At 37.1% G+C, this 27,877-nt stretch overlaps 3 protein-coding genes across 3 annotated transcripts; all 3 read left to right on the top strand.

Annotated features, from left to right (window-relative positions):
- Positions 1-3,980: 3,980 nt before the first annotated feature.
- On the top strand, positions 3,981-4,925 carry OR8K5 (olfactory receptor family 8 subfamily K member 5). The gene has a single exon (XM_069553574.1). The coding sequence runs from the start codon at positions 3,984-3,986 to the stop codon at positions 4,923-4,925; it is 942 nt and encodes a 313-aa protein (XP_069409675.1). The 5' UTR covers positions 3,981-3,983.
- Positions 4,926-7,531: 2,606 nt separating this feature from the next.
- Positions 7,532-11,064, top strand: LOC138420230 (olfactory receptor 8K1). The gene is made up of 2 exons (XM_069553350.1): positions 7,532-7,541; positions 10,109-11,064. The coding sequence occupies exons 1-2, from the start codon at positions 7,532-7,534 to the stop codon at positions 11,062-11,064; spliced, it is 966 nt and encodes a 321-aa protein (XP_069409451.1).
- Positions 11,065-18,986: 7,922 nt separating this feature from the next.
- On the top strand, positions 18,987-25,168 carry LOC138420229 (olfactory receptor 8J3-like). Its single transcript, XM_069553349.1, has 2 exons — positions 18,987-19,041; positions 24,225-25,168. The coding sequence occupies exons 1-2, from the start codon at positions 18,987-18,989 to the stop codon at positions 25,166-25,168; spliced, it is 999 nt and encodes a 332-aa protein (XP_069409450.1).
- Positions 25,169-27,877: the final 2,709 nt, after the last annotated feature.

Below are 27,877 nucleotides of genomic sequence, written 5' to 3'. Positions count from 1 at the left end.
TCATCACTGATTGAATCTCTTAATAGATTCTTGTTAGAATCTATTAAGATTAAGATTTATCTAGATAAGATATAGGATGCCCAGTTACATCTGATTTTTAGATAAAATATTTTTTTGTAGATGTCTTTTGTACTATTTGATCATTATTATTCATATAAACATATACAATGCAATATTTCAAAAGAATATATTAAATTATGCATTATATATTATAATATATATTTTTAAAATTTGTAATATTTTAAGTGAAAACAATGTTAATATAACGATATAAGTCTTTATGGCACTTCCCTGGTGGTTCATATGGTAAAGAATCTGCCTACAATGCGGGAGGGTTTGATCTCAGAGTTGGGAAGATCCTCTGGAGAAGGGAATGGCTACCCACTCCAGTATTCTTTCCTGGAGAATTCCACAGACAAAGGAGCCTGGCAGCCTATAGTCCTTGGGCTTGCAAAAAATCGGACACCACTAAGTGACTAAGAGTTTCAAGTCTTTATATATAAAGATAAAACATAAGTATTTTACATTTTTTAGTTGTCTGCTTTTTCCGCCTACTGGTTGCTTACTACTTGATTTGTGTTTTTTGTTTGCTTCTTTGTTTTCAGGAAAGGCTTTACAAACTGAAAAAAAAAAAAAAAAAGACTGGCAAATAAATAGAACGATTTAAGAGTTACTGAGAAAGCCCTGACCCTCAGATAGCTCCTAAATTCTATCATTATGTCTGAAGATTGAAAAGTCAGTTATTCTTTTGCATAATTTTTGCATTTTGTATGCCTTAATTCCCTAAATGGAAGTGTATGAAATGCTGCATCAAAATGACTGGAGGTATTCTTTCCTGAAATAGAAGAATGGACAGGTTATCAAAGCCTCTTTAAGATTCTAGCAACTGCTATTTCTATAGAAGTGAGGTTGTTGGATCATATGGGGAACTTTTAATCAACAAGTATAAAATTACAATTTTGCAAGATGAATAGGATAAAGATATGCTGTACACCATTGTGTACACAGTTAATAATACTGTATTGTACTCTTCAAAGTATTTTAATGGGGTAAATTCTAATACTAGAATGAGCAGGGTAAAAGAATCAAGACATCTTCAGAGGGAGGTAATCGCTGACTCTGAAAATGGAGAGCAACTCAGTAAACACTAAAATAATTCTTGGCAAACACTGAAGACTTCAAAGGGTACTGGAATTTTGGATTGTCTTAACTTAGTTATGACCAACCTAGACAGCATATTAAAAACCAGAGATATTTTGCCAACAAAGGTCCATCTAGTCAAGGCTATGGTTTTTCCAGTAGTCATGTATGGATGTGAGAGTTGAACTATAAAGAAAGCTGAACACCGAAGAGCTGATGCTTTTGAACTGTGGTGTTGGAGAAGATTCTTGAGAGTCCCTTGGACTGCAAGGAGATCCAACCAGTCCATCCTAAAGGAGACCAGTCCTAAGTGTTCATTGGAAGGACTGATGTTGAAGCTGAAACTCCAATACTTTGGCCACCTATTGTGAAGAGCTGACTCATTTGAAAAGACCCTGATGCTGGGAAAGATAGAAGGCAGGAGGAGAAAGGGTTGACAGAGGATGAGATGGTTGGATGGCATTCACCGACTCAATGGACATGAGTTTGAGTAAACTCCGGGAGTTGGTAATGTACAGGGAGGCCTGGTGAGCTGCAGTCCATGGGATCACAGAGTTGGACAAGACTGAGCGACAGAACTGAACTGAACTCAATGTGTCTCCCATTCTGCAGGAAAGCCTCGACAGTAGAGTCTGAAATATTAGGTTCTTATTTGTAAAATGAGAAGGGGCCTGAAAGCAGAATGGGATTCAATGGGGAATCCGAAGACGACAATCTAGGATAAAGGGATAGAAATGGCTCAGCAATCTCCAGTATGCCGTCCCTAGTCTTTGAATCAAACTGGCTAAATCAATACTAAAAACTACAAAGTGCCACTGAGTAGCTTCAGACTCCAGCTAACCTTCCGGTCAGCTTTGTAGGGGAGCAATATTTAACCCCCCAGCCCCCCAGAATGTCTCTTTGGCATGTGGATTATTTCCAGCTGAAAACAATCAAGATCCAGAAGACTCCAGAATAATTTTTAATCTTCCCCCTGATTGTCTAAAAAATACTAGATAAAGGGCTTGTTGATATCTGCAGAGAAAGTTGGCTAGGTGTAGTCAGGGAAACGCAGGCAGAACCTAGAGATCCAAGTCCATTCTGTACCAGTCTCTCTATCAGACCCAGCAGATACCAGTTTATCAAGCATTTGTTTTTCCATCTCCATACGAATTCCCGCCTGCTCCTTGGAAGTCCCAAACCACTACCCTCAACATCCTCTTTTGTCTCTAGCTGAAGACAGTATTTAAGGTAAAGACTTTGGCCATTTTGATGAGCTACTCAGTTTTCCTGAGTTGCTTCCATGTATACATGTTATACAACTTGTATTTGATTTCTTCCTGCAAATGTGTCTGATGGCAATTGAATTCTCAGACTCACCAAGCAGCCAAAAGAACTTAGGAAGATGGTGGAAGAGAATTCATTCCTCTCCGACAGCTCTGATGAAATAAAAATGTGCATTCTAAGGCAAGTCAGAGAAATGTGTACATAATTTTCTTTCTCTTCCTTTGGCATCCTCTGTCCCCTCTGCTGTGCACTGTGTATCTCTATTATGCCTCAACCAAACTTCCCATCAGCAGAAATGTCTACTGAAAAACAAAGAGACAAATTCTCCTAGCATCAGCAACATAAATCCTTAGGAAATAACCTTCCTTCTTGTAAGGGGCTCGCCATGATGACCCCTGACCCACCACTAACTGTACATGTAGATCTGGTCTGTTTACACTGTCAAAAATACATCATTGAATGAACAGCTCTTCGTCTCAGAAAATTACTTGACTGTGCTTTGACCTTTTAAAGATAGAACAATTCCAGAACTTTCTGAGAGGCTGTTTCTGGGTTATAATCCTTAGTTTTGTTCAAATAAGATCTATTTAATTCTTAGATCAACTGATTAATTGTTTCATCAACGGATTCCAGAATTTTCACCTGGTACAAGTTTTCATCTTGGCCCATTTGGATTTCTCAGGCAAAAGTTGAGCATTCTGTTACTATTAATAATTCTAGCCTTTATTTTGTCTGATTGAGGTTTTTGAACTCGAATTACTCCTCCAATTAAAAGTCATGCTTACAGAGTTCCAGATTTTGTTGAAGGAGAAACTGAAAGAAAGGGAATCCAGATGGATTAAGCTAAGAGAAGTTCTAATTGTTTTTACTGATGGGTGATTTAGTCGCTAAGTATCTGATTCTTTGTGACCCCGTGGACTGTAGCCCACCAGGCTCCCCTGCCCATGGGATTTTCCAGGCTAGAATACTGACGTGGGTTGCCATTTCCTACTCCAGAGCATCTCCTCCTCCAGAGCATCTCCTCCACCCAGGGATAGAACCTGGGTCCTCTGCATTGCAGGCAGATTCTTTACCAATTGAGCCACCAGGGAAGCCCATGTAAATTTTATGAAATGGAGGAGGCAGCGCTTAACACTGAGACATTTTAAAAATCATGGTGCTGTGCTTTGTATTGTACAAGTGTACAATATATGCTGTGCTGTGCAATTTGAGAAGTCCGAAAGAATTCTCAGATGAAAGTGGAAGTGTACTAAAGGAAAATGTGATATCCTTGTATAGATGAAATAAAGTCTATATTTCTATGTTAATACCTATATGGTAATTTAAATCAATGGATATTTTCCAAATATCACTGACTATTTAATCTGGAGTGACAGTGCATGTGATTTCTCACGATTTCCTCTTTTTGGAAAGTAGAAGATTCTGTCCTTCATTTTAGTTTCAAAATAAGATATGGAAATTATTTTTCTATCTCTTGTCATGAAATAAAATATCTACTCTCTCTAAAGATATCATACTTAATTAAATGACATTACGGGAAAACTCACATTTCTTTCCAGAAAAGCTAACTGGACTAAATGGACCAACAGAATCGATCATCACTGACTGAATTCATTCTGATGGGGGTCACAAAGCAGCCTGAGCTTCAGATTCCCCTTTTTTGTGTCTTCCTCATCATCTACACAATCACAGTGGTGGGAAATCTGGGCATGATTATCTTAACTCAAGTGGATTCCCGGCTACACAAACCTATGTACTTTTTTATCAAACACCTGGCTTTCATTGATCTTGGTAATTCTACTGTCATTTGTCCCAAGATGCTGGTGAATTTTGTTGTGGATCAAAATACCATTTCCTATTATGCATGTGCCACACAGTTGGCTTTCTTCCTTATGTTCATTATCAGTGAATTTTTTATCTTGTCAGCCATGGCCTATGACCGCTACTTGGCTATCTGCAACCCTCTGCTGTACAATGTTATCATGTCCCAGAGACTTTGTCTTATGCTGGTAGGCATTCCCTACCTCTACAGTACCTTTCAGGCACTCATGTTTACTATTAAGATTTTTACATTGACTTTTTGTGGCTCTAATGTCATCGGTCATTTCTACTGTGATGATGTTCCCTTGTTGCTTATGCTCTGCTCAAATGCACAAGAAATAGGGTTGTTGATCATACTGTTTTCAGCATTTAATTTGATCTCTTCCCTCCTGGTCATCCTAATGTCCTACATACTGATCCTGATAGCCGTATTTCAAATGCGTTCTGCAGAGAGCAGGAAAAAAGCTTTCTCCACATGTGGTTCTCATCTGATGGTGGTGGTTGTGTTCTATGGGTCTCTACTATTTATGTATATGCAGCCCAACTCCACTCACTCTTTTGATACAGATAAAATGGCCTCTGTGTTTTATACTTTAGTGATTCCCATGCTTAACCCCTTCATCTACAGCTTAAGGAACAAAGAAGTAAAAAGTGCCTTCCAAATGGTCTTAAAGAATAAGTGCAAACTTTGTATCTAATATCCAATAATGAAATAAGAAATAGTATTTTAATAAACTATGATTAAAGCATATGTCACTTGATGTTTCTAAAAATATATATATCATTCTTCTTGGATCCAGAACAAAAGCTCATTAAAATACACAGAGAAATAGATTGTTTCCTTTGTATTCAGTCCAGTTAATTTTCATCCTTTAAATCTCAATGAAATCTCACTCCCTTCCCCACATTCCTTGCTGTTGATTCTATGTTTCTTTTAACGATTCCACAGAACCCTGAATCTATCCCAAAGGAAGCTCTTATTAAAATCTACTTAGTAAACTATGTGTTTGTTTCTGCCAAGCTTTTTGTTTGTTTCCTAGGAAGATGTCCTTTCAAACATTTTGCATTGTATTTCCTGAACATAAACAACTGTGTGTAGATCGAGTGAGCCTCTTACATTCAGCAGACATTTGGATCACAATTAAAAAAAAAATCATTCTACTTATCTCAACCTTTGGGAAATTTAATCAATTTTCCTTTTTTTTTAAGACCTATTTATTAATTAAACTATTAATAGTAAGAATAACAAATCGATTACACAAGGTAATTACATTACAAGATTTTCTTGCGTTTGTGACTGAAACTAATTCGGGCATGCCTTCAGTGAAAGGCCACAAGTCTGTTAAAATAGTAATCATGGGGTTGTGAGCTAAACAATCCAAGAGATCACACAGAACAGAAAGATATCAGTGTTCCAAAAAGCCAGAGAGTGGAATCCTCATTCCACACCTGGGCATCCAGTAGAGATCTCAGAGGCATAATAAAAGCTACTTTAGACTCCCATAGTTTGAAAACAAGTCTCAAAAGAAGCTAGCTGATTCTTGTTTAAAACATTTTTAAAAATCCAACATTTAAATAAAATAAAACATTAAAAAAAATCCAAAAGTCTACAAGCAATAAATGGTGGAGAGGGTGTGGAGAAAAGGGAACCCTCTTACACTGTTGGCGGGAATGCAAACTAGTACAGCCACTATGGAGAACAGTGTGGAGATTCCTTAAAAAATTGGAAATAGAACTGTCATATGACCCAGCAATCCACTGCTGGGCATACACACTGAGGAAACCAGAATTGAAAGAGACACGTGTACCCCAATGTTCATCACAGCACTGTTTACAATAGCCAGGACATGGAAGCAACCTAGATGTCCATCAGCAGACGAATGGATAAGAAAGCTGGGGTACATATACACAATGGAATATTACTCAGCCATTAAAAAGGATACATTTGAATCAGTTCTAATGAGGTGGATGAAACTAGAGCCTATTATACAGAGTGAAGTAAGCCAGAAAGAAAAACACCAATACAGTATACTAACACATACATATGGAATTTAGAAAGATGGTAATGATAACCCTGTATGTGAGACAGCAAAAGACACAAAGATGTATAGAACAGTCTTTTGGACTCTGTGGGAGAGGGAGAGGGTGGGATGATTTGGGAGAATAGCACTGAAACATGTATAATATCATATAAGAAATGAATTTCCAATCTAGGTTCCGTGCAGGGTGCAGGATGCTTGGGGCTGGTGCACTGGGATGACCCGGAGGATGGTGGGGGTGGGGGAGCGAAGGTGGGAGGTGGGGTTCAGGATTAGGAACACGCGTACACCCGTGGTGGATTCATGTTGATGTGTGGCAAAACCAATACAATATTGTAAAGTAAAAACCAAAAACAGAAACAGCTGTCATTCTTTTAGGAAGACAACAGGAAATTGCAGCACTCATTATTCTGTATTTCTTCCCAGTATTTAGCAGCTAGTCACAAATACTAGACAAATGTGAGAGCAGGAACATGTGACCCCCACCCAGGAGATAATTAAATAGATCCTGAAATGTCAGTGAAGATATAATTAACAGGCAAGGACGTTAAAATGTATTATGAATATGTTCCATATACCAAATCATTTAATAAAAACACTAAATTTAGGAACAAAATATTTATTGAATTAGTGTAACAGCATATTGTGTATTGAAAAAGAAATGATGGCTACACTGAAACACATCACAATAATGGTACTCAAAGAGAAAAGCTAAAATACTGGATACACACCACGAAAATAGTTTCAGTGATCTGTAGAACAATAGCAACCTAAATACTGTATATTCAAGTGCAGAAAAGTGGAAAGAAGAAATTACGTATGATTGAAAAATCAATAAGAGAAATATTGGCCAGAATTTTTTCCAAACATTAAAAAAGATAATCCTAAGATATAAAGAGCTAAAACAATTCTAAGCAGGATAAACAGAAAGGAAATTACACCAAAGCATGTCATGTTAAGTTTCTGAAAACTGAAGATGAAAGCATTAATAAAGTAGAAATGAAAGATATAGATGAAGATGAACAGATAAAAGAGTTATCACTGATCGTTTCACAGAAACAATATATCATAAAACATTGTTTTGTGTCAACCTACCATTTTATATCCTTCAAAAACATTCTTGGTTAACGAATGCTATGTTATCAAATATTGTATAATCTTTTTCTACAAAGTCATTTTTCATTTACTCATACACTGTATGCATGTGGGACATATCTAATATGTGCATTAAATTGTGTAACTGAGATACTGACAAAAGTATATTTATGTTTTCCAGTGTTTAGTGATATTGCCTAGTTTGTTCAATTAGACCAGGGAATGAAATACTTTTAATTTTTCCTAATGAGACATATGGAGAATAACTAACAGATATCCAGGGCACTCTCCCTAAGGTAATTATGTTCAATGTTGTTGTTGTTTTTTTTTTTTTAATCTTTGAATCAGATCAAAATTTTAACAAAATGAGTCTCAAAGGGATAGAAAAACACTTAAAAACATTCTGCAATAGACAAGGAGTATTGAAACAGTAGGAAGTGGATGCAAATTATTCAGTAAGGTAAGTAGAAAACACTGGCATGCACGTTTCTGAGGGCATACAGCTCAAACCCAATCATCACCAAAGATCTTGAAGGCATTATGCTCTGCAAAACTGTTTCTTCCCTTTCAGGATACTTTTCTGATCAACAAGATTAATGTATGGGACAGACCTTTTGTATGGTCTCTGATGCAATGCATTTAGACTATCTTAGCTTTCCAAATGAACTTAAAGCTCTCCCATCTATTTTAACAAGCATCTTCCTCTATCCTTGCTTACTGGGTGCCTCCCCTTCTCCATTTTTCATTGCCTGTGTACTCAGGATGATCATGATAGAACAGAAGAATGCCATGTTTGTGAGAATATATTCTGAAGAAAGTTAATTTTATTTGAATCCCAATTCTGCCAGTTATTGTCTGGGTGATCTTGATTAAGATATTTTATTCTTGAAATGTAAAGGGATTATGCTCATATAGTTGACCCTTGAACAACATGTTTTGGACTATATGGGTCCACTTATATGCAGATCTTTTTTTTTTTTTTCCTTAGCAATTATACCACTATGTTTACCAGTGATGGCTGGCCAGATCTACAGATAGAGTACCCCCAGTGGATAAGGGAGGTGGACTATGGGACTTTAGTGTCTGTAGATGTTATCCTCAGTGGATGCTGGAAACAATTCCCCACAAGTACCAGGGACAACTGTGCTATTTATTTTCTAGAGTTAGTGTGTGGATCATGTGAATTAATACATGCAAAGTCCCTGGCAAATGTTCAGTTCCATATTAGTGCTTGGTATTCATTTGCATTCTTCTTTCCAGTGGATCTATTTACATGGATCTCCATAAATAACCAGATTTATAAATAATTAGAATGATCAACCTTTTTTTTTTTTTCAGAAGATGAATGTGTGATTGGAAGACCATTAGAGGAGATTCAATTATCAGAAATAATTAATATGGCAAATGAGGATTAAGATATTAATAGCAAAATTTGAAAATTAAGACATTATAACATTGGATTTTGTATTGAATAAACAAGCTGAACTTATAGTAAATGAGGAACATTGAAATTTGTGTTTAATTATCAGTTTTTCTACTCACATCATTCATCAAGCTACCAACAGAGAATCTTTTAATTATTCCTTGCAACTTTGAACAGATGATTGTCAATAATATATGCTTTATTGTTTTAGTATAGATATTTGTTTTAAAAATTATCTGAACATTTTTTAAAAGTTCAAATATAATAGACAGATCTTTTGATATATTTAAAAAGACCATGTGAAAACAAGTAGGCCATAGAAGCTGTATCAAAGCAATCATTTCAAAATGTCTTGTCCCTTTAAAGCAAAATTTCCCAAAGTTTCAGTGAATGTGCTTTGTGTTGGTCTCAGCCTGTTGATAGTGATTCTATCAATGGGGAGTGCCTGTGGGCACTCAAGTGGGCCCTATTATTTGTGGTGAACTGCACAGACATTTCCCCGGTCAGAGCTGTGCTGCGGCTGGAAGAGCACTTGTGATTCTTTATGATTGCAAGATGCATCTCGGCAACAAGTATCAGGTAACTCTGAAAAACAAGTCTTGTTACATTCTGGAGGGTACATAGCACACCCAAGGACACACAGAGAGGTTAAGGAGAGAAAGAGAGAAAGAAGGAGAGTAAGAGAGGACAGCATGGTTCTGCCTTTGTTGTGAACAAGGATGAGGTGTCTACGTTAAATTTTTATTGGTTAATTTAAAACATGAAGGGGGGTTCAGGTTTGGGAACACATGTACGCCCATGGTGGATTCATGTTGATGTATGGCAAAATCAATACAGTATTGTAAAGTAAAATAAATTAAAATTTTTAAAAAATAAAATAAAAGTAAAGCTAAAAAGAAATAAAACATAAGGTAATAAGAGCAGGAGTTATAATATTCAGAAAGGGAAAAGTAGGGTCAATCAAGCTGGCAGTTACTTATATCATTCAGGGCTTTCTAAAAGGGAAATTTCATGGATAGGACAGCCCAGCTATTTATCTAAGTGTTTAGCTAGAAATATGTTTATTTGAGATGTATATCTTTGAAATCTATTGTCTCAACAATGAAAAGGTTAATATCAGAACTTATATAACAATTTAAAAAGCTGATCATTACGCACTTACACTGCGATGTGAATATAGGTGTAATCTTGACCTGAAGGGAAGATGAATCTGTATTTATAATTTTAGACAAAGAAAATGACTCACATATCATATATTAAATTCTCCTAGATGATCGCATTGCAAATACAAAGTACTGATTTTATACCCAGGTAACCAGGATAGACCTCATGGAGAAACACAACCATACTGCGATGCACAAAGTGACTGAATTTGTTCTTACGGGGATCACAGACAGTCCTGAGCTGCAGGCGCCTCTCTTTGGAATCTTCCTGGTCATCTACTTGGTCACAGTGACAGGAAACCTGGGTATGGTTATCCTGACCCATTGGGACTCCAAGCTACATACTCCCATGTACTTTTTCCTTAGACATTTGTCAATTACTGATCTTGGTTACTCCACTGTCATTGGCCCAAAAATGATGGTCAACTTTGTGGTGCACAAAAATACTATTTCCTACAATTGGTGTGCCACCCAACTGGCGTTCTTTGAGACTTTTATTATCACCGAACTCTTCATTCTATCAGCAATGGCCTATGACCGCTATGTAGCCATCTGCAAACCTCTGCTCTACGTAGTCATCATGGCACAAAAAGTGCGTTGGGGGCTGGTGCTCACTCCCTACCTCTACAGCACCTTCGTGTCTCTATTTCTCACCATCAAGTTATTTAAATTGTCCTTCTGTGGCTCTAATGTCATCAGATATTTTTACTGTGACTCCGTCCCTCTGATATCTCTGCTCTGTTCTGACACACATGAGTTAGAATTGATCATCTTGATCTTTTCAGGCTGCAATTTGCTCTGTTCCCTCTTGATTGTTCTTGTATCCTATATGTTCATTCTTGTGGCCGTTCTCAGAATGAACTCAAGCAAGGGGAGATACAAAGCCTTCTCCACCTGTAGTTCCCATCTGATAGCGGTGGTCGTGTTCTATGGAACATTACTGTTTATGTACCTGCAACCCAAATCCAGCCACACTTTTGCTGTTGATAAAATGGCCTCTGTGTTTTACACTCTGGTGATCCCTATGCTCAATCCATTGATCTATGGTCTAAGGAACAAAGAAGTAAAAGATGCTCTGAGGAGAACTTTAACTAATCGATGCAAAATTCCCAACTAATATCTTAATACAAGTTGCAAATGTAGGTCCAAAATCTTTGTAGAATACTCTATTAGTCTAATGAAAGCATCAAAAATAAAAATGTTTTACCACATTGTTTCATCTTTTTCAGGATAAAATGCTTCCTTTCATCTCTCCCAGTACTCTTCTCCACTTCACCTGAATAAACATGGTGTCAGATGATTAAGTCTCAAGTGATTTTCAAGGTCATATTGGAACCTATGTTATCTAAAAATAAGGCAAATCATGCCAAATTTTTGGGCAAATTCAGACTTGCAGAGATTTAAAAAGTATTTATTAGTCAAAATGGAGTACAATGGACCAAAAATTAGTGATATGTATGTTAAAGCAGGCACCGTACTAAAGGTAAAGAATATTAAACCATGAATAATGTATAAAGTAGACAAGAGGCAAGAAAGTGAATAAGTTTATGAATATAACTGAACAAGTTATTTCAAGAACATAAGCAATATAGAAAATAAAGTATGCCTCTCAGAATTAAATTTTCAGTCAGATTGAGTTAATATTTCCCATCTCAGGGATACAGTGGGGATTTTAGAAGATATTTAAATTAAGAAACATGAGAAGACTACTGGCTAACTCTGAGCCTCCCTTGACAGAGACACATGCTATCGTTAGCTTTGGTTTCTGCTAGCTTCCTGATAAATAAGTTTATTTAGGGTTGCAGATTCAAGAAAAATGAGCTATCTGGTCACTTTCTTGTTGTTGTTGTTTTTCAGTCACCAAGTTGTGTCTGACTCTTTGACACTCCATTGGCTGCAACACACCATACCACCCTATCCCTCACTATCTCCCAGAGTTTGCCCAAGTTCATGTCCATTGAGTCAGTAATGCTATCCTACCATCTTATCTTCTGCCGCCCTCTTCTCTTTTTGCCCTCAATCTTTCCCAGCATCAGGGTCTTTTCCATTGAGTCTGCTCTTCACATCAGGTGCCCAAAGTATTGGAGCTTCAGCCTCAGCATCAGTTCTTCCACTGAATATTCAGGGTTGATTTCCTTTAGGATTGACTGGTTTGATCTCCTTGCAGACCAAGGGACACTCAAAAGTCTTTTCCAGCACTACAATCTGAAAGAATCAACTCTTTGGTGCTCATCCTTCTTTATGGTCCAACTCTCACATCCATATATGACTACTAGAAAAACCACAGCTTTGACTATACAGGCTTTTATCAGTAAAGTGACATCTATGATTTTTAATACACTATCTAGGTTTGTCATAGTTTTCCTTCCAAGGAGCAAACATCTTTTAATTTCATGGCTGAAGTCACTGTCTGCAGTGATTTTGGAGTCCAACAAGAGAAAAATCTGTCACTGTTTCTACTTTTTCCTCTAGTTGCCATGAAGTGATGGGACTGGATGTCATGATCTTTGTTTTTTGAATATTGAGTTTTAAACCAGCATATTCCCCAAGAAGCTCTTTAATTCTTCTTTGCTTTCTGCCATTAGAGTGATGTCATCTGCTTATCTTATCTGAGGTTGTTGATATTTCTCCCAGAAATCTTGATTCCAGCTTGTAACAATCCAGCTTGGCATTTCACGTGATGTGCTCTGCATATAAGTTAAATAAAGAGGATGACAATATGCAGCTTTGTCGTACTTCTTCCCCAACATTGATCCAGTCAGTTGTTCCATGTAAGGTTCTAACTGTTGCTTGTTAAATCTTATACAGGTTTCTAAGGAGACGGTCAGGTGGTCTGGCTTTATCATCTCTTTTTTCAAGGTATTCAATAAAAATATGGGCATTGGTTACAAAAAAACAAATAAATAGATCATTTCTAAAATAAATAAATAAATAAAAACGCTCCACAGTTAGTTGCGATCCACACAAAGGCTCTATTATTTATTTTTTCTTCCAATCTGTTGTGGGCAGAATTGCATCCCACCAAAATTGGTATGTTGAAGGCTCAATCCGCAATATCTCAGAATCTAAATGTATTCAGAGATAAGGCTTTTTAAAGAAGTAATTAGTTAAGACAAGTTATTAAAATGAGCCATAATTCAATATCATAGGTGTCCTTATAAGAAGAGGCTAAAGCACATAGAAAGACACCAGACACTTCAATGTACCCAAACCGAGTGACAATCACATGAAGATACAGCAAGAAGGGGGCCATCTATATGCAAGCCAAGGAGAAAGGCCCCAGAAGAAATCAAATCTGCTAACCTCTTTTTCATAGACTTTACTTATTTGTTTAAGATTTTTTGATATGCGTGCTTATTTGCTCAGTTGTGTCTGACTCTTTGTGACCCTTTGGACGGTAGCCCTCCAGGCTCTTCTGTCCATGGGATGTTTTAGGCAAGAATTCTGCAGTGAGTTGCCGTTTTCCTCCTCCAAGAATCTTCTGACCCAGAGAATGAACTCATATTGGCAAGAGATTCTTTGCCTGCTGAGCCATCGCGGAAGCCCTTTTTGATATGAACTGCTTTTAAAATCTTCACTGAATTCGTTAAAGCGTTGCTTCTGTTTCATGTTTTGCTTTTTTTTGGACCGTAGGCATGTGGGATCTCAGCTCTCTGACCATGCATCGAACCCACACCCCCTGTGTGAAGCCTTAACCAGTGGACCACTAGGGAAGTCCCTTCATCATGGGCAGACTCCAGAACTGAGAACACATATTTCTTTTATTTAAACAAACCTGTTTTGGGTATTTCTGTTATAGCTGCTCAAGCAAATGAATACATTTTTCATCTTTATTCATTTACCCCACGAGGTGGGCTTCCCAGTGGCTCAATCGTAAAGAATCCGCCTGTAATACAGGAGACACAAGTTTGATCCTTAGGTTGGGAAGATCCCCTGGAGAGGAAATGGCAACCCAACCCACTCCAGTATTCTTTCTTGGGAAACCCCATGGATAGAGGAGCCTGGCAGGTTACAGTCCATGGGGTCACAAAAAAGGTGGAAATGACTTAATAACTAAGCAACAACAAAACCTTACTAGATAACCATCCCAATGTATTTAATGTGAATCTACTCCAACTTCCAGCTTTAAATTTAAGGCCTAAAGGGGAAAATAATATGACCAAAACAAACAAACAAAAATGTTGTTGCAAAGAGAACTTAAGCCCCAAAGCTGACAATTTCTCCAGGGCACTTTTCTTTTTACATGATTCTCTTAGTCTTTAAATGCATGAAAATATATGTCAAAAATATTTAGTGTTTAAAAAAATTGTGTGATAGGAAATTTATATTAAAGCTTTAAATAAAAGCTTTAGTTTCAAATACTATATTTGATCCTTGCCTAGAATTTATCTTCTACATTTTTTTCACCTGAAACACAATTATAAAGAAAGGATTAAAATAATATTTTTAATATAGACAATTTTTTGGAGGACACAGCTTCACCTTTAATATGCAATCTATCCTATTCTTGAAATAATGACAGTGCTAAATTGCATTCTTTGAAGTAAAAGTAGGAATCAAACAGAAATAGTGTCATATAAAAACAAAATATGTAGATGGAATTTGTTTTTATTTCATTGTTAGACCATTGGTTTCTAGCTCTTCGGTTTGCATTTTTTCGATAATGAGTCGCTGAATGCAATGAAGTTACTTTGATAGATACGCTTTAATCAGACGTCATGGAATTGAACTCATTTCAATAATATAGGTCATACTGCCAAAAAAAAAAAAAAAAAAAAAAAAAAGAGAGAGAGAGAAAGACTGGAGAGATGTCTGGTTGAACTCCTAGCGGGAGATCTTATGAAACAGCAAATCCCAAATGGCATCTTCCCAAAGGATGCAAAAGACAATTTGTGGATATTAGAATCACCTGGGTTTTAGTTAGGTTCTCAAAGGTTTATAGAGCCCCACCAACTCTTACTGACACAGCCACGTAGAAATTCTCACTAAGAGGCTGAAACAGATGTGCCTTAGAGGTGGGTAGAAAATATCTTATTTGGTATAATGGCCTTCAAAGGATTGAAATCTACACCTCAAAGTGCATCACTTCACTTTCATTTTGGAAGGCATCAGACATCATGTATGATCAAATAATACAATGCTTAAGTAAAGGCTATTTCCAAGATTTACAACATTTTTGGAGAAAACAAGTCATTAAAAACTATCTAGCTATTATATTTAAAACTTACAACTGGTATCATTAGATATTATATACTTATACCACTTCTGAAACAATGGATTTTTGCTCACTGAGATTATTTATATCATAGTTTTGTTCCTGTAATACTAACTAGAATGAAAAACTCATCTTTCACACAAATACGCAAACACACTTGTGAAGGAAAACTGAGTACAGAACCACCCAAATTTTAAATGAGGATTCTTTTTGAGAATACAATGATATACCATCAATTTTCTCAAGAAAATCTCTGGTAATATATTCAATACAATGGAGGTGAATATATATATATATATATATATATACACACACATATATACATATATACATATATATATAAACATAATATATAACCAATGCTATAATAACATATATTTAGATAAATCATCTATGTACAATAAATTTAATCTGACAACATTTTACTCAAGAAGTTTTCCGAAAGAAGACTTCAGTTTGAAGAGACAGTGCGTAAACAGGATCGAGACATTAAGAACTGCAGACCCTGAATTTCTGGTTTGATAGGACAAGGCTTTCTGTAACATTCTCAAGGAGGAAATGAAACCCAGAAGAAAGAGAATGCTCATTTACTGGGTTGCTTTTAGTTAAAGTAACCCAAAATAAAATATCTGAAATAAATTTACTTAAAAAAATACTGGCCTTAATTTTATAATAAAATAAATTTCTAAGTACATGGAGAAAAGTATTTATATATATATATATATACACACATATATATATATATATATGTATGTATGTATGTATAATTACTCCTCCTTATTCATAAGCATCTTTGCTAATTTAAAGATAATTCTTTTAGCCTTCCTGTTACTCATTGGTGATCATATGAAGGTTGAAAATGCCTAGAGTATGATCAGGAATGACATTTTTCAATACTATAAGTTCAAGTTTTGTAGCCTCATTTGAGGTTACATTCATTTGCAGTTTCTGGTAGCATAAGACAACTGTTGCAAGATGAGCAATCTTTTTTTCAGATAATAAGGTACCTCTCACCAATCTATGTATTTGAAGAATCAATATGAATATGGAAACAAAAGGCCAGAGATACTAATAAAATCCAAATTCCCTACTTTGATGCATTCTCTTCAGACGGAAATACTGTAACACTGCTTGACTTATTCTCAAAATGTTACTCCTCCCTTCCAATTTCTACCCCTTCCAATCAATTTCTATCCTTTCCCATCATATAATTCATTATCTTTATAAAAGCAAGAATAATCTTCATTTTTACATTTAAAGCTGATGTTATTATTCACCTACATTAAAACCTATCTGTTTTACAATTTACTAGAAAAAAAATTCAAATATTTTTATTGTGACTTAAATTATCTGATTTTATTTCCAGATTTAAAATGTATCCTGGTATAAGGTAGTAAGTCAAGAAAAATAATATGAACCTGATTGTGAAATATATTGAAAATGAAGCTAAAGATACTTCAATTATTCTAAAAAGCAAAGCTTAGATTGCATGAATTAATAAATCAAAAGGCTGTGATACTGCCATTTGCCTACCAGCTAATCTGAGAATCACGACACAGCGACCATTAAGGATAACAGTCAATGACTGTGTTACTGACCCAGGGAAGTCTAGACCTAAGAAAGAAAAAGAGGGGGTGCTTAGGATCGAAAGTATTACATAAATTGCCAAATACTTCAATGTGGAACCTTGAATAAGAAAATTAGAGGATGAATAGAATGTTTGTGATCTAAAATAGTTGGTTTAAAAATGTAATTTTACAATTTAAGATAAAGTATATAACCAGTGAGACATTAGACTTCAGCAGAAACACAGGAGCTGATATAACTTGGAAGTTTGGTTTGGGCTGATAGTTGATATGTTTGTCAAGGGAGATGATGGAGAAACTGACAATTTCTGACAAAACATTAAAAATTGTAAACATGGAGAAGACAAGACAAAAAAAAAATAAGAGGCATGGTAGGGACAGGGGGAACAGAAGCAATATTCTGTAGCTCAGTGTCTGAGGGCAAAAAAAGCTGGAATCTTAAAATAGAGGGTTGTCTGCAGTGTAAAAGGACGGAGGTTGATTGAGGAACATATTAGGAATTTTTCTTACAACCTTTAACAAATAATTTTGAAATAAATGAAAAAAATATAGTATATCTATTAAGGCTGGCATTTTCTTAAGAGCCTGTAAGGCTAATCACACGAAATGTGTCCCAGACTTAAATATTAAATTGCCTGAATGTTTTATAAGTGTTTCATAAGTACCTAAAACTTAATATGTTGAAAATATCACTTTGATCATTTCATTTTAAATCATATCTTTTAATATTTGAAAAATGTCATGGCCAACGGCCTGTGAAAAGATCACAAAAGTCTTTCCTATTCCTTCAGTTCAGTTCAGTTCAGTCACTCAGTCGTGTCTGACTCTTTGTGATCCCAAGGACTGCAGCGCGCCAGGCCTCCCTGTCCATCACCAACTCCCAGAGTTTACCCAAACTCATGCGCATTGAGTCGGTGATGCCATCCAACCATCTCATGCTCTGCCGCCCCTTCTCCGGCTTTCCCAGCATCAGGGTCTTTTCCAGTGAGTCAATTCTTCCCATCAGATGGCTAAAGTATTGGAGTTTCAGTTTCAGCCTCAGTCCTTCCAATGAATATTCAGGACTGATTTCCTTTAGGATGGATTGATTGGATCTCCTTGCAGTACAAGAAACTCTCAAGCGTCTTCTCCAAAACCACAGTTCAAAAGCATCAATTCTTTGGCACTCAGCTTTCTTTATAGTCCAACTCTCACATCCATACATGACTACTGGAAAAACCATAGCCTTGACTAGATGGACCTTTGTTGGCAAAGTAATGTCTCTGCTTTTGAATATGCTGTCTAGGTTGGTCATAACTTTCCTTCCAAGGAGTAAGTGTCTTTTATTTCATGGCTGCAGTCACCATCTGCAGTGATTTTGGAGCCCAAAAAAGTAAAGTCAGCCACTGTTTCCACAAGTTTCACATCTATTTGCCATGAAGTGATGGGACCAGATGCCATGATCTTCGTTTTCTGAATGTTGAGCTTTAAGCAAACTTTTTCATTCTCCTCTTTGAATTTATCAAGAGTCTCTTTAGTTCTTCTTCACTTTCTGCCATAAAGGTGGTGTCATCTGCATACCTGAGGTTATTGATATTTCTGCTGGCAATCATGATTCCAGCTTGTGCTTCATCCAGCCCAGCGTTTCTCATGATGTATTCTGCATTTAAGTTAAAAAAACAGGGTGATAATATGCAACTTTGACGTACTCCTTTTCCTATTCGGAACCAGTCTGTTGTTCCATGTCCAGTTCTAACTGTTTCTTTCTGACGTGCATACAGATTTCTCAAGAGGCAGGTCAGGTGGTCTGGTATTCCCATCTCTCAGAATTTTCCACAGTTTGTTGTGATCCACACAGTAAAAGGTTTTGGCATAGGCAATAAAGCAGAAGTAAATATTTTTCTTGACCTCTCTTGCTTTTTTGATGATCCAGGGGATGTTGGTAATGTGATCTCTGGTTTCTGTGTTTACTAAAACCAGCTTGAACATCTGGAAGTACACGGTTCTGGTAGTGTTGAACTTTCCAGCTGCAGCATTGGAATGGCAGCTGCATGGCATGGAGCAGCCGTGAGGACATGCCCCACATCCAAGGTCAGAGAAACTCCAGAAAGATGGTAGGAGGGACGAATTCATGTTTGGAATCAAACTCCATTCCCTCCAGAGATTCTCAGAACGCTTAAACAAACCTTGTGAGCACCAGGACTCAGAGACCCCACAGAGACTGATACAGAACTTTGTTTGAGCATCTCCTATGGAGGTATGGATCGGCAGTGGACTGCTGCAGAGACAAGGGCTTTGGGTGCAGTAGACTTAGGTATGGCATAAACCCTCTTGGAGGAAGTCACCAGTAATCCTATCAGAGAGCTGCCAGAACTTACACAGGGCTGGGAAAAAGACTCATGGTGGGCACAAACAGAACCTTGGCCACCAGGACCCAGGAGAAAGGAGCAGTGACCCCACAAGAGGCTGACCCTAACTTGCCTGTGAGTCTTCAGGAGTCTCCAGCAGAGGTGCGGGTCAGTGGTGGCCAGCTGAAGGGTTGGGGGCACTGAGTGTAGCAGTGTGTGCATGGGATCTTTTGAAGGAGGTCACCGTTATATTCATTATCTACAGCATAGTTTGGCCCCACGTAAATAGCAGGGAGGGAACACAGCTCTACCCATCAACAGAAAATTGGATTAAAGATTTACTGAGCATGGCCCCACCCATCAGAACAAGACCCAGTTTCCACCTCAGTCATTCTCTCCCATCAGGAAGCTTCCATAAGCCTCTTATCCTTCTCCATCAGAGGGCAGACAGGCTGAAAACCACAATCACAGAAAACTAACCAATATAATCACATGGACCACAGCCTTGTCTAACTCAATGAAACTATGAACCACGCCTTGTAGGGCCACACAAAACGGAAGGGTCATGGTGGAGAGTTCTGGCAAAACGCGGTCCACTGGAGAAAGTGAAAGAAAGAAAGTGAAGAAGCTCAGTCGTGCCCAACTCTTTGCGACCCCTTGGGCAGTAGCCTGTACCAAGCTCCTCCATCCATGGGATTTTCTAGGCAAGAGTACTGAAGTGCGTTGCCATTTCTTTCTCCAGGGATGGTAAACCACTTCATTATTCTTGCCTTGAGAACCCCATAAACAGTATGAAAAGGCAAAATGATAGGACACTGAAAGATGAACGCCCCAAGTCAGTAGGTGCCCAATATGCTACTGGAGATCAGTGGAGAAATAACTCCAGAAAGAATGAAGGGATGGAGCCAAAGCAAAAACAATACACAGTTGTGGATGTGATGGGTGATGGAAGTAAACCCTGATGCTGTAAAGAGCAATATTACATAGAAATCTAGAATGTTAGGTCCATGAATCATGGCAAATTGGAAGTGGTCAAACAGGAGATGACAAGAGTGAACATCGACATTGTAGGAATGAGTGAAGTGAAATGGACTGGAATGGGGGAATTTAACTTAGATGACCATTATATCTACTACTGTGGGCAAGAATCCCTTAGAAGAAATGGAGTAGGCATCATAGTCAACAAGAGTCTGAAATGCAGTACCTGGATGCAATCTCAAAAACGACAGCATGATCTCTGTTCATTTCTAAGGCAAACCATTCAATATCAATGTAATCCAAGTCTGTGCCCCAACCAGTAATGCTGAAGAAGCTGAATTTGAATGGTTCTATTTAGACCTACAAAAACTTTTATAACTAACACCCAAAAAAGATGTCCTTTTCATTATAGGGGACTGGAATGCAAAAGTAGGAAGTCAAGAAACACCTGGAGTAACAGGCAAATTTGGCCTTGGAGTACAAAATGAAGCAAGGCAAAGGCTAATAGAGTTTTGCCAAGAGAATGCACTGGTCATAGCAAACATCCTCTGCCAACAACAGGAGAGAAGACTCTACACATGGACATCACCAGATGGCCAACACTGAAATCAGATTGATTATATTCTTTGCAGCCAAAGATGGAGAACCTCTATACAGTCAGCAAAAAGAACCACGGAGCTGACTGTGCCTCAGATCATGAACTACTTATTGCCAAATTCAGACTTAAGTTGAAGAAAGTAGGGAAAACCGCTAGACCATTCAGGTATGACCTAAATCAAATCCCTTTCCTGTTTCTAATGTAACACAAATTATGTCTCAGATATTATCTTTTTTCTTCTTCCAATTATTAAATTTACCTCTGCTTTCTATTTCCAAGTTTTCTACTTGGCTCATTGTCTTCTGCCAGAAATCCTGTAACACTGCTTAGCTCATTGTTAAAATTTACGCCCCTCTTTGATTTTCTACTCCCTTCCCACATATATTTTCTACCCGCTTTCAACCTATAATTTCTACCCCTTTCCAATCACATAGTTCATTATCTTTGAAACTGCAAGAGTAAACTTTTTCTATAAATGTAAAGCTGACCTTGTTACCCACCTACCCAAAAACCTATTATTTTTTTACAATTTACTTAGAAAAAAATCCAAATATTTATTGTGACCTACGTTATCTGATTTTACTAATACTCACTGTTATTCAGTGACTCTGGCATTAAAGGAAACACTAGCCTCTATTAAGTTCCCATGATACAAAAAAACAAAAACAAAAAAGATTTTCTCTCTCAGGACAGCATCTTTAGGAAATACACTCTTTATTATAATTATGAATGTATCTCTTAAAGATGCCTGGAATCCTGGGATATTCTTCTTGTGATTTATTCAGTACTTGATTACTTCTCATTCTTTAGGTTTTAGTTGAAATTTCACCCTCAGAAAGGAATTCTCTTAACAACATCTAAGAAGCAATTCTCCCAGGTTATCTTGATACATCATTTTTGTGTAATTTACTTATGGTACTTAATCTACAGTTATCTTGTTTATGTGTTTTATTCTAGCCCTTTTGTTTTGTTTTGTCCTCATTATTTGTTTTGTTTCGTCCTCACAATTGGAATAGTAGGTTGGAGAAGGCAATGGCACCCACTCCAGTACTCTTGCCTGGAAAATCCCATGGGTGGAGGAGCCTGGTAGGCTGCAGTCCATGGGGTCACTAAGAGTCGAATACGACTGAGTGACTTGACTTTCTCTTTTCACTTTCATGCATTGGAGAAGGAAATGGCAACCCACTCCAGTGTTCTTGCCTGAAGAATCCCAGGAACGGGAGAGCCTGGTGGGCTGCCGTCTATGGGATCACACAGAGCTGGACATGATTGAAGCGACTTAGCAGCAGCAGCAGCAGGTCCAGAGGTACACAGGCCTTCAGACTGGGACTGAATTATACCACTGGCTTTCCTGGCTTTATACATTGTAGGCAGAAGATTGTGGAATTTCTCAGCCTCCATAAATAGGGAACTGAACTCCTCAAGATAAACCTCCTTTATATATATATATATATATATAGGTTTGATTCCTGGGTCAGGAAGATCCCCCGGAGAAGGAAATGGCAACCCACTCTAATATTCTTGCCTGGAGAATCCCATGGGCAAAGGAGCCTGGCAGGCTAAAGTCCATGGGGTCACAAGAGTCGGACACGATGTAGTGACTAAACCAACCAACCAACCAGGTCCAGAGGTAAGGGGCAAATAAAGTAACTGAAACTTTAATATCTGTTGGAACAAGTAGGAAACAAATAAGATTATATTGCTGTTGTCCAGCTCTTTGTGACCCCATGAACTGCAGCATGCCAGGCTTCCCTCTCCTTCGCTATCACCCGGAATTTGCTTAAACCCATGTCCACTCAGTCAGTGATGTCATCCAACCATCTCATCCTCTGTCACCCCCTCCTCCTCCTTCCCTCAATCTTTCCCAGTGTCAGGTTCTTTGCATCATATGGCCAAAGTATTGGAGCTTCAGCATGAGACCTTTCAATGAATATTCAGAGTTGATTTCTTTTAAGATCAACTGGTTTGATCTCCTTGCTGTCCAAAGGACTCTTACAAGTCTTCTCCAGCACCACAGTTTGAAAGTGTCAATTCTTGGAAACTCAGCCTTCTAGTATGACTCAAAGTGTTAAGAGAAAGAATGATTTGGAGTTAAAAACAACTAATATCAAATATTCAAAAATGTTTGGTGTTATTACCACCTTATTTCTTCAATTGTTTTATATCACTGCTTCATTTTTCATTTCATTGCAGATTTTTTTTTTTTAATCTTCTTTAGGAGAAGAGATATCAAATCTCTTCTTTCTTTAGGAGAAGAGATATCAAATCTCTTCTTTAGGAGAAGAGATATCAATAACTTTTACTGGTCAGGAAATTATGATACATATCTTTTAAAAATCACTTTACTGAGTTATCTTTGACATAAAAGAGCTGTATGTGGTTAATGTATACAATTTGATGAATTTGAAGATAAGTATATATTAGTGATACAGTTACCAAAAATCTATGCTGTAAACATACCCACCATTCCCCAAAGTATCATCTTGTCCATTTTATCATTATGATTATTTTATACATATACATAATTAACTTTTCATTAAAGGGTAGATCTTATATTAAATGATGAAATAGTGTTGATTCTCTGGATCTAAATTTTACCTTTTCATATAAGAGACTGAGATAGAATATTTAAGGCCACAGACCATTACTGAGATCAATTAAAAGTGAGAAGGGACTATAACTGGCTTAGTTAGTAACAGGAAGCCATCCTTCAAGCAGATATTTCTAGGAAAACATTATAATTCCATGCTGATTCTTTGGCAAATATATACAATGTAATTTTCAGAAAAGCCTTATGAAAATGAAATGTTTAGCATTGTTACATCAATAAAAATGATCAAAAGTGTAAAAATGACAGAATTTGCAATTTCAGTCTACACTGAATAAATGTTAGTACAAGGATGGAATAAAGAAAAGAGGGAAGAATAGTGACTGGATCAGCAGTACAGTGGTGAAGAATCCACCTGCCAATGCAAGAGACGCTGGTTTGATCCGTGGATCAGGAAGATCCTCTGGAGGAGGAAATAGCAACCCAGTCTAGTATTCTTGCCTGGAAAATGACAGGGACAGAGTAGCCTGACAGTCTACAGTCCATGGGGTCACTAAAAAAGAGTTGGACGTGATTTAGCAACTAAATAATATTTAAAAATGACTAGATCATGCATTATTCAGAAGAAGCAAATATTTTCAAATTAGAGATCACAAGGAACATTGAATTATTTGGAGGCATACAATTACTCAAGAGTTTCTCACACTCAGTGCAGAAGATATCAATATGATGCCATGATATGAATCATGGCTTTAAATGTTTTCAAGCTAATAAGACATCCATAACTTAATAAAATTCAATGGATTGGATCTTTGAAATATTCATAATGTTGGATCATCTATTTTTTTTGCTGCACTTGAATATTCTCTTTAAGAGATTATTTCAAATTTGATTTAATAGACCAAAAACATGAGTTCAATAAATTCTTTGAGGAAATCTCATCCAAGGGATGCTTTTGCCATCTATTGATAGTCCTAGAAGATAATTCCTTAATTTCTAACCAAGTAACTTTTTCTTCCATATAGATGACTTTCCAAACTGTTACAAGGCTAATGGAAATTTCACTCAGGTCACTGAGTTTATTCTCACAGGAGTCTCAGAACGCCCAGACCTCCAGATCCCTCTCTTCTTTGTCTTCCTGGTCATCTATGGACTGACCGTGACAGGGAACCTAAGCATCATCACCCTCACCAGCGTGGACTCTCAGCTTCAGACCCCCATGTATTTCTTCCTCCGGCACTTGGCCATCATCAATCTTGGCAATTCAACTGTCATTGCTCCTAAAATGCTGGTCAACTTTTTAGTAAAAAAGCATACCACCTCCTTCTATGAATGTGCCACCCAACTGGGAGGGTTCTTGGTTTTCATTGTAGCTGAAATTTTCATTTTAGCTGTGATGGCCTATGACCGCTATGTGGCCATTTGTAGCCCCCTGCTCTACATGGTTGTGGTGTCTCGACAGGCCTGCTTTCTGCTAGTTTCCCTCACATACCTCTATAGCTTTTTCACAGCTGTTGTGGTTTCATGTTGTGTATTTTCTGTGTTTTATTGCTCTTCTAATGTAATCAATCATTTTTACTGTGATACCGTCCCTCTGTTAGCCTTGTCTTGCTCTGATACTTCCTTTCCAGAAACAGTAGTCTTCATATCTGCATCTACAAACTTGATGTTTTCCATAACTGTAGTTGTAACATCTTATTTCAACATCGTTTTGTCCATTCTAAGGATACGTTCATCAGAAGGACGGAAAAGAGCCTTCTCCACATGCGCCTCACATGTGACAGCTGTGTCTGTCTTCTATGGAACTCTGCTTTTCATGTATTTGCAGCCTCGAAATAACCATTCACTGGATACTGATAAAATGGCTTCCGTGTTTTATACACTGGTGATTCCCATGCTGAATCCCTTGATTTACAGCCTGAGGAACAAGGACGTGAAGGCTGCCTTGAGGAAATTTCTGACCAATTAGTAATGTAGTGTTAGAACTTTATAGGTCACTACAGAGATGGTTAAGATAGGCTACCACTGTGTGGGATATAGTCTGAACAACATTAGAAGCTAAAGGAATGGATGATTTTCCGATTTTACAATTTTTGTTTTGAGAAAAGGTCCCAGTCCACATCTTTCAAACAGAAATCTTAAATACAAGCCCTTTTTTTATAATCTAAAAAGTGAAAAATGTGAGAGAACAGCCACAGAAATTTTGGTGATAAACAGCTAGTGAAAGTCAGATCCATATTATTTGTACAAAATCTGTGCAATTCACTGGTCTTGAGGCACGTGGGTGTGGAGATTTCAGCATCCCAGGAAAGGGTGTGTGTGTGTGTGTGTGTGTGTGCATGCATGTGTGTGTGCATTTGCCCAGTCACATCTGACACTCTGAGACCCCTTAGACTGTAGCCTGCCAGGCTCCTCTGTCCATTGAATTTTCCAGGCAAGAATATTCAAATGGGCTGCCATTTCTTCCTCCAGGAGATCTCCCCGATCCAGGGATAAAACTCACGTCCCCTCAGTCTCCTGCAGGTGCATTCTTTACCACTGAACTATCTGGGACTCCCAGACAAGCTAAAAACATAAAGAAATATTTATGTAACTATGAGACAGAGTCTATAGTCTGACACAACCTTGTTAGTTTTTTCTAAAATAAAAGGAAAAGAACAAATTAATCAACTCTCTTAAGATTATAACAATATTTAGAAATCTTCACAGTACGATGTCCCCATGTCCAACATGGACTCCAAGTCCGCTGAACATCACTGTTTTCAAGAAAATTTGCGTAATCCTCGAAGTGACAACAGAGAGGGACTCTGTTCTCCTGCTCCCTTCCCAGCCTTCAGTGTCCGTCTGTGTACCTTATGTTGGGAATTTTCCAGCTTTATGTCCTCTCCTACCCACTTCATCTTCTTCATCCCAATCTGTTTTGTACACATGGAACTGTTTGGTGGGAGAAACTGTTCTGTCTTCTTCAGTGGTAGCAAAACTCTTCTTTGTAAAACTGCAAGATCATGGGTCAAAGTGCTAAAGAGAAAAATCAAAAAATAAAACTTCTCAAATAAAATTTGAAAAAGTAATTTTATCTATCACACTTATAAAAACTCTAAAAATCAGTGAAAAGAAAAATCTCAATTAAAATATACAAAATTTAGAAATTTAAGATGGAGATATATGAATGAATATAGTATATAGAAAAGTGTTCAGTATCATTAATCATCAAGTAAGTGAAAATCAAACTCACAGTATTACTTTTATCCCAGTTTCAATTTATGTCTTTTTTTTTTTAATTTTGACTTCAAATATTGGCAAGTATGTGGGAAAAATATGAATTCTCATACATGGTTTTAGGTAATGAAAATGCAACAGTTAGCTTAGAAATCTGCAGTTTGTTATAAAGTTAAATATATAGTTATCTATATTCCAGTAATTTCCCTCATAGATCTATTGCTAGGGAGATTAATACATCTATACACATGCATGTTAAGTCACTTTAGTTGCACCCAACTCTTTGCAACACTATGCACTCCCCTGTCCATGGAATTCACTAGGCAAGAATACTGGAGTGGTTGGCATGCCCTCTGCCAGAGGATTTTTCCAACCCAGAGATGGAAACTGCATCTCATCTCTTATGTCTCCTTCATTGGCAGGCAGGTTCTTTACCGCCTGGGAAGCCCCACATATATGCACATATACAGTTATATAGCAGTGTTAACACTAGACTTATTACAACAAGCCAAAATTCAAATACCCATCAATAAGAGGATGGTTACAGATAGGATATATGCATGTAGTCAGTTATTATGTATCTGTATAAGCACAGCACAGACAAATTTCAATATCACTATGCTGAGCGAAAGACTGCTCATTTGAGACTGTTTATTGTGTGATTCCACTTATATGAAATTCAGAAACAGGGAAAATAAGCTTGTAGCAGCAGTAAGTGGAAGTTGGAGGATGTTGTTCATCATTATAATGGGAGTAGCCTAGGATGTAGGGATATTTGGGGGGCATTTAAAGTATCAGGGGCCATTTTTGGTGTTGATGATGTTCTATATCTTGATTTAGGTATTAGGAACAAATGGTACATTTATTAAAACATACCCATTTTTACATTTTAGATCCATTTTTAACTATATAGAATTTTCCTCGATTCTACATGAGGAAGTAACAGAGGAAGAGAGCATGGGTAAATGTTATGAGAGGGAATATATTATCTTCTGTTATATTTTAGTGTCTATGAAGTTGTGCTGAACATTATGCAAGAATCATGAGAGAGCTCAGAAAACATTAACATTTAGACTGTTATTATTGTAACACATTTCACTGCAAGAATTATGTGTTTGTCATATTAAAGGCCAATGTATGTATATCACTCAGAGATGAAGTTTTAATTTCAAATCTCTAGTCACCAGTTACATGTTTTTGATCAAATGAAATAGTTTGTCTTAGTTCGGTGTCCTCTGGATGTGGGGATAGTAATATCTATATCATATAGGTCAAATGCTTTATTTTTAACCCAGGGCCTACTACTTATTTTACTGGGGGAAAACTAAATAAATAAATAAAACTCTATGCAGTGATGATGATTCATTTACAGTTTTATCATGACTTTTCAAACTGTTCCAGTTTTGCTGAAATAGAACTCATACAGTAATGCTTTTATTGTTATTTAAATCATTGACTC

The sequence above is a fragment of the Ovis canadensis genome, chromosome 15 (genome assembly GCF_042477335.2).
Source record: "Ovis canadensis isolate MfBH-ARS-UI-01 breed Bighorn chromosome 15, ARS-UI_OviCan_v2, whole genome shotgun sequence".
NCBI classification, from domain to species: domain Eukaryota; kingdom Metazoa; phylum Chordata; class Mammalia; order Artiodactyla; family Bovidae; genus Ovis; species Ovis canadensis.
The sequence above is the reverse complement of the archived record's forward strand: the minus strand, read 5'-3'. Positions and strand labels throughout refer to the sequence as shown.

Bases quoted from the DNA above. Each gene is read 5' to 3' on its own strand.
- OR8K5 (XM_069553574.1), top strand. From the start codon at position 3,984: ATGGACCAACAGAATCGATCATCACTGACTGAATTCATTCTGATGGGG.
- LOC138420229 (XM_069553349.1), top strand. From the start codon at position 18,987: ATGGATCGGCAGTGGACTGCTGCAGAGACAAGGGCTTTGGGTGCAGTA. The intron at 19,042-24,224 runs GTATGGCATAAA...TCTTCCATATAG, and splicing joins TTTGGGTGCAGTAGACTTAG to ATGACTTTCCAAACTGTTAC.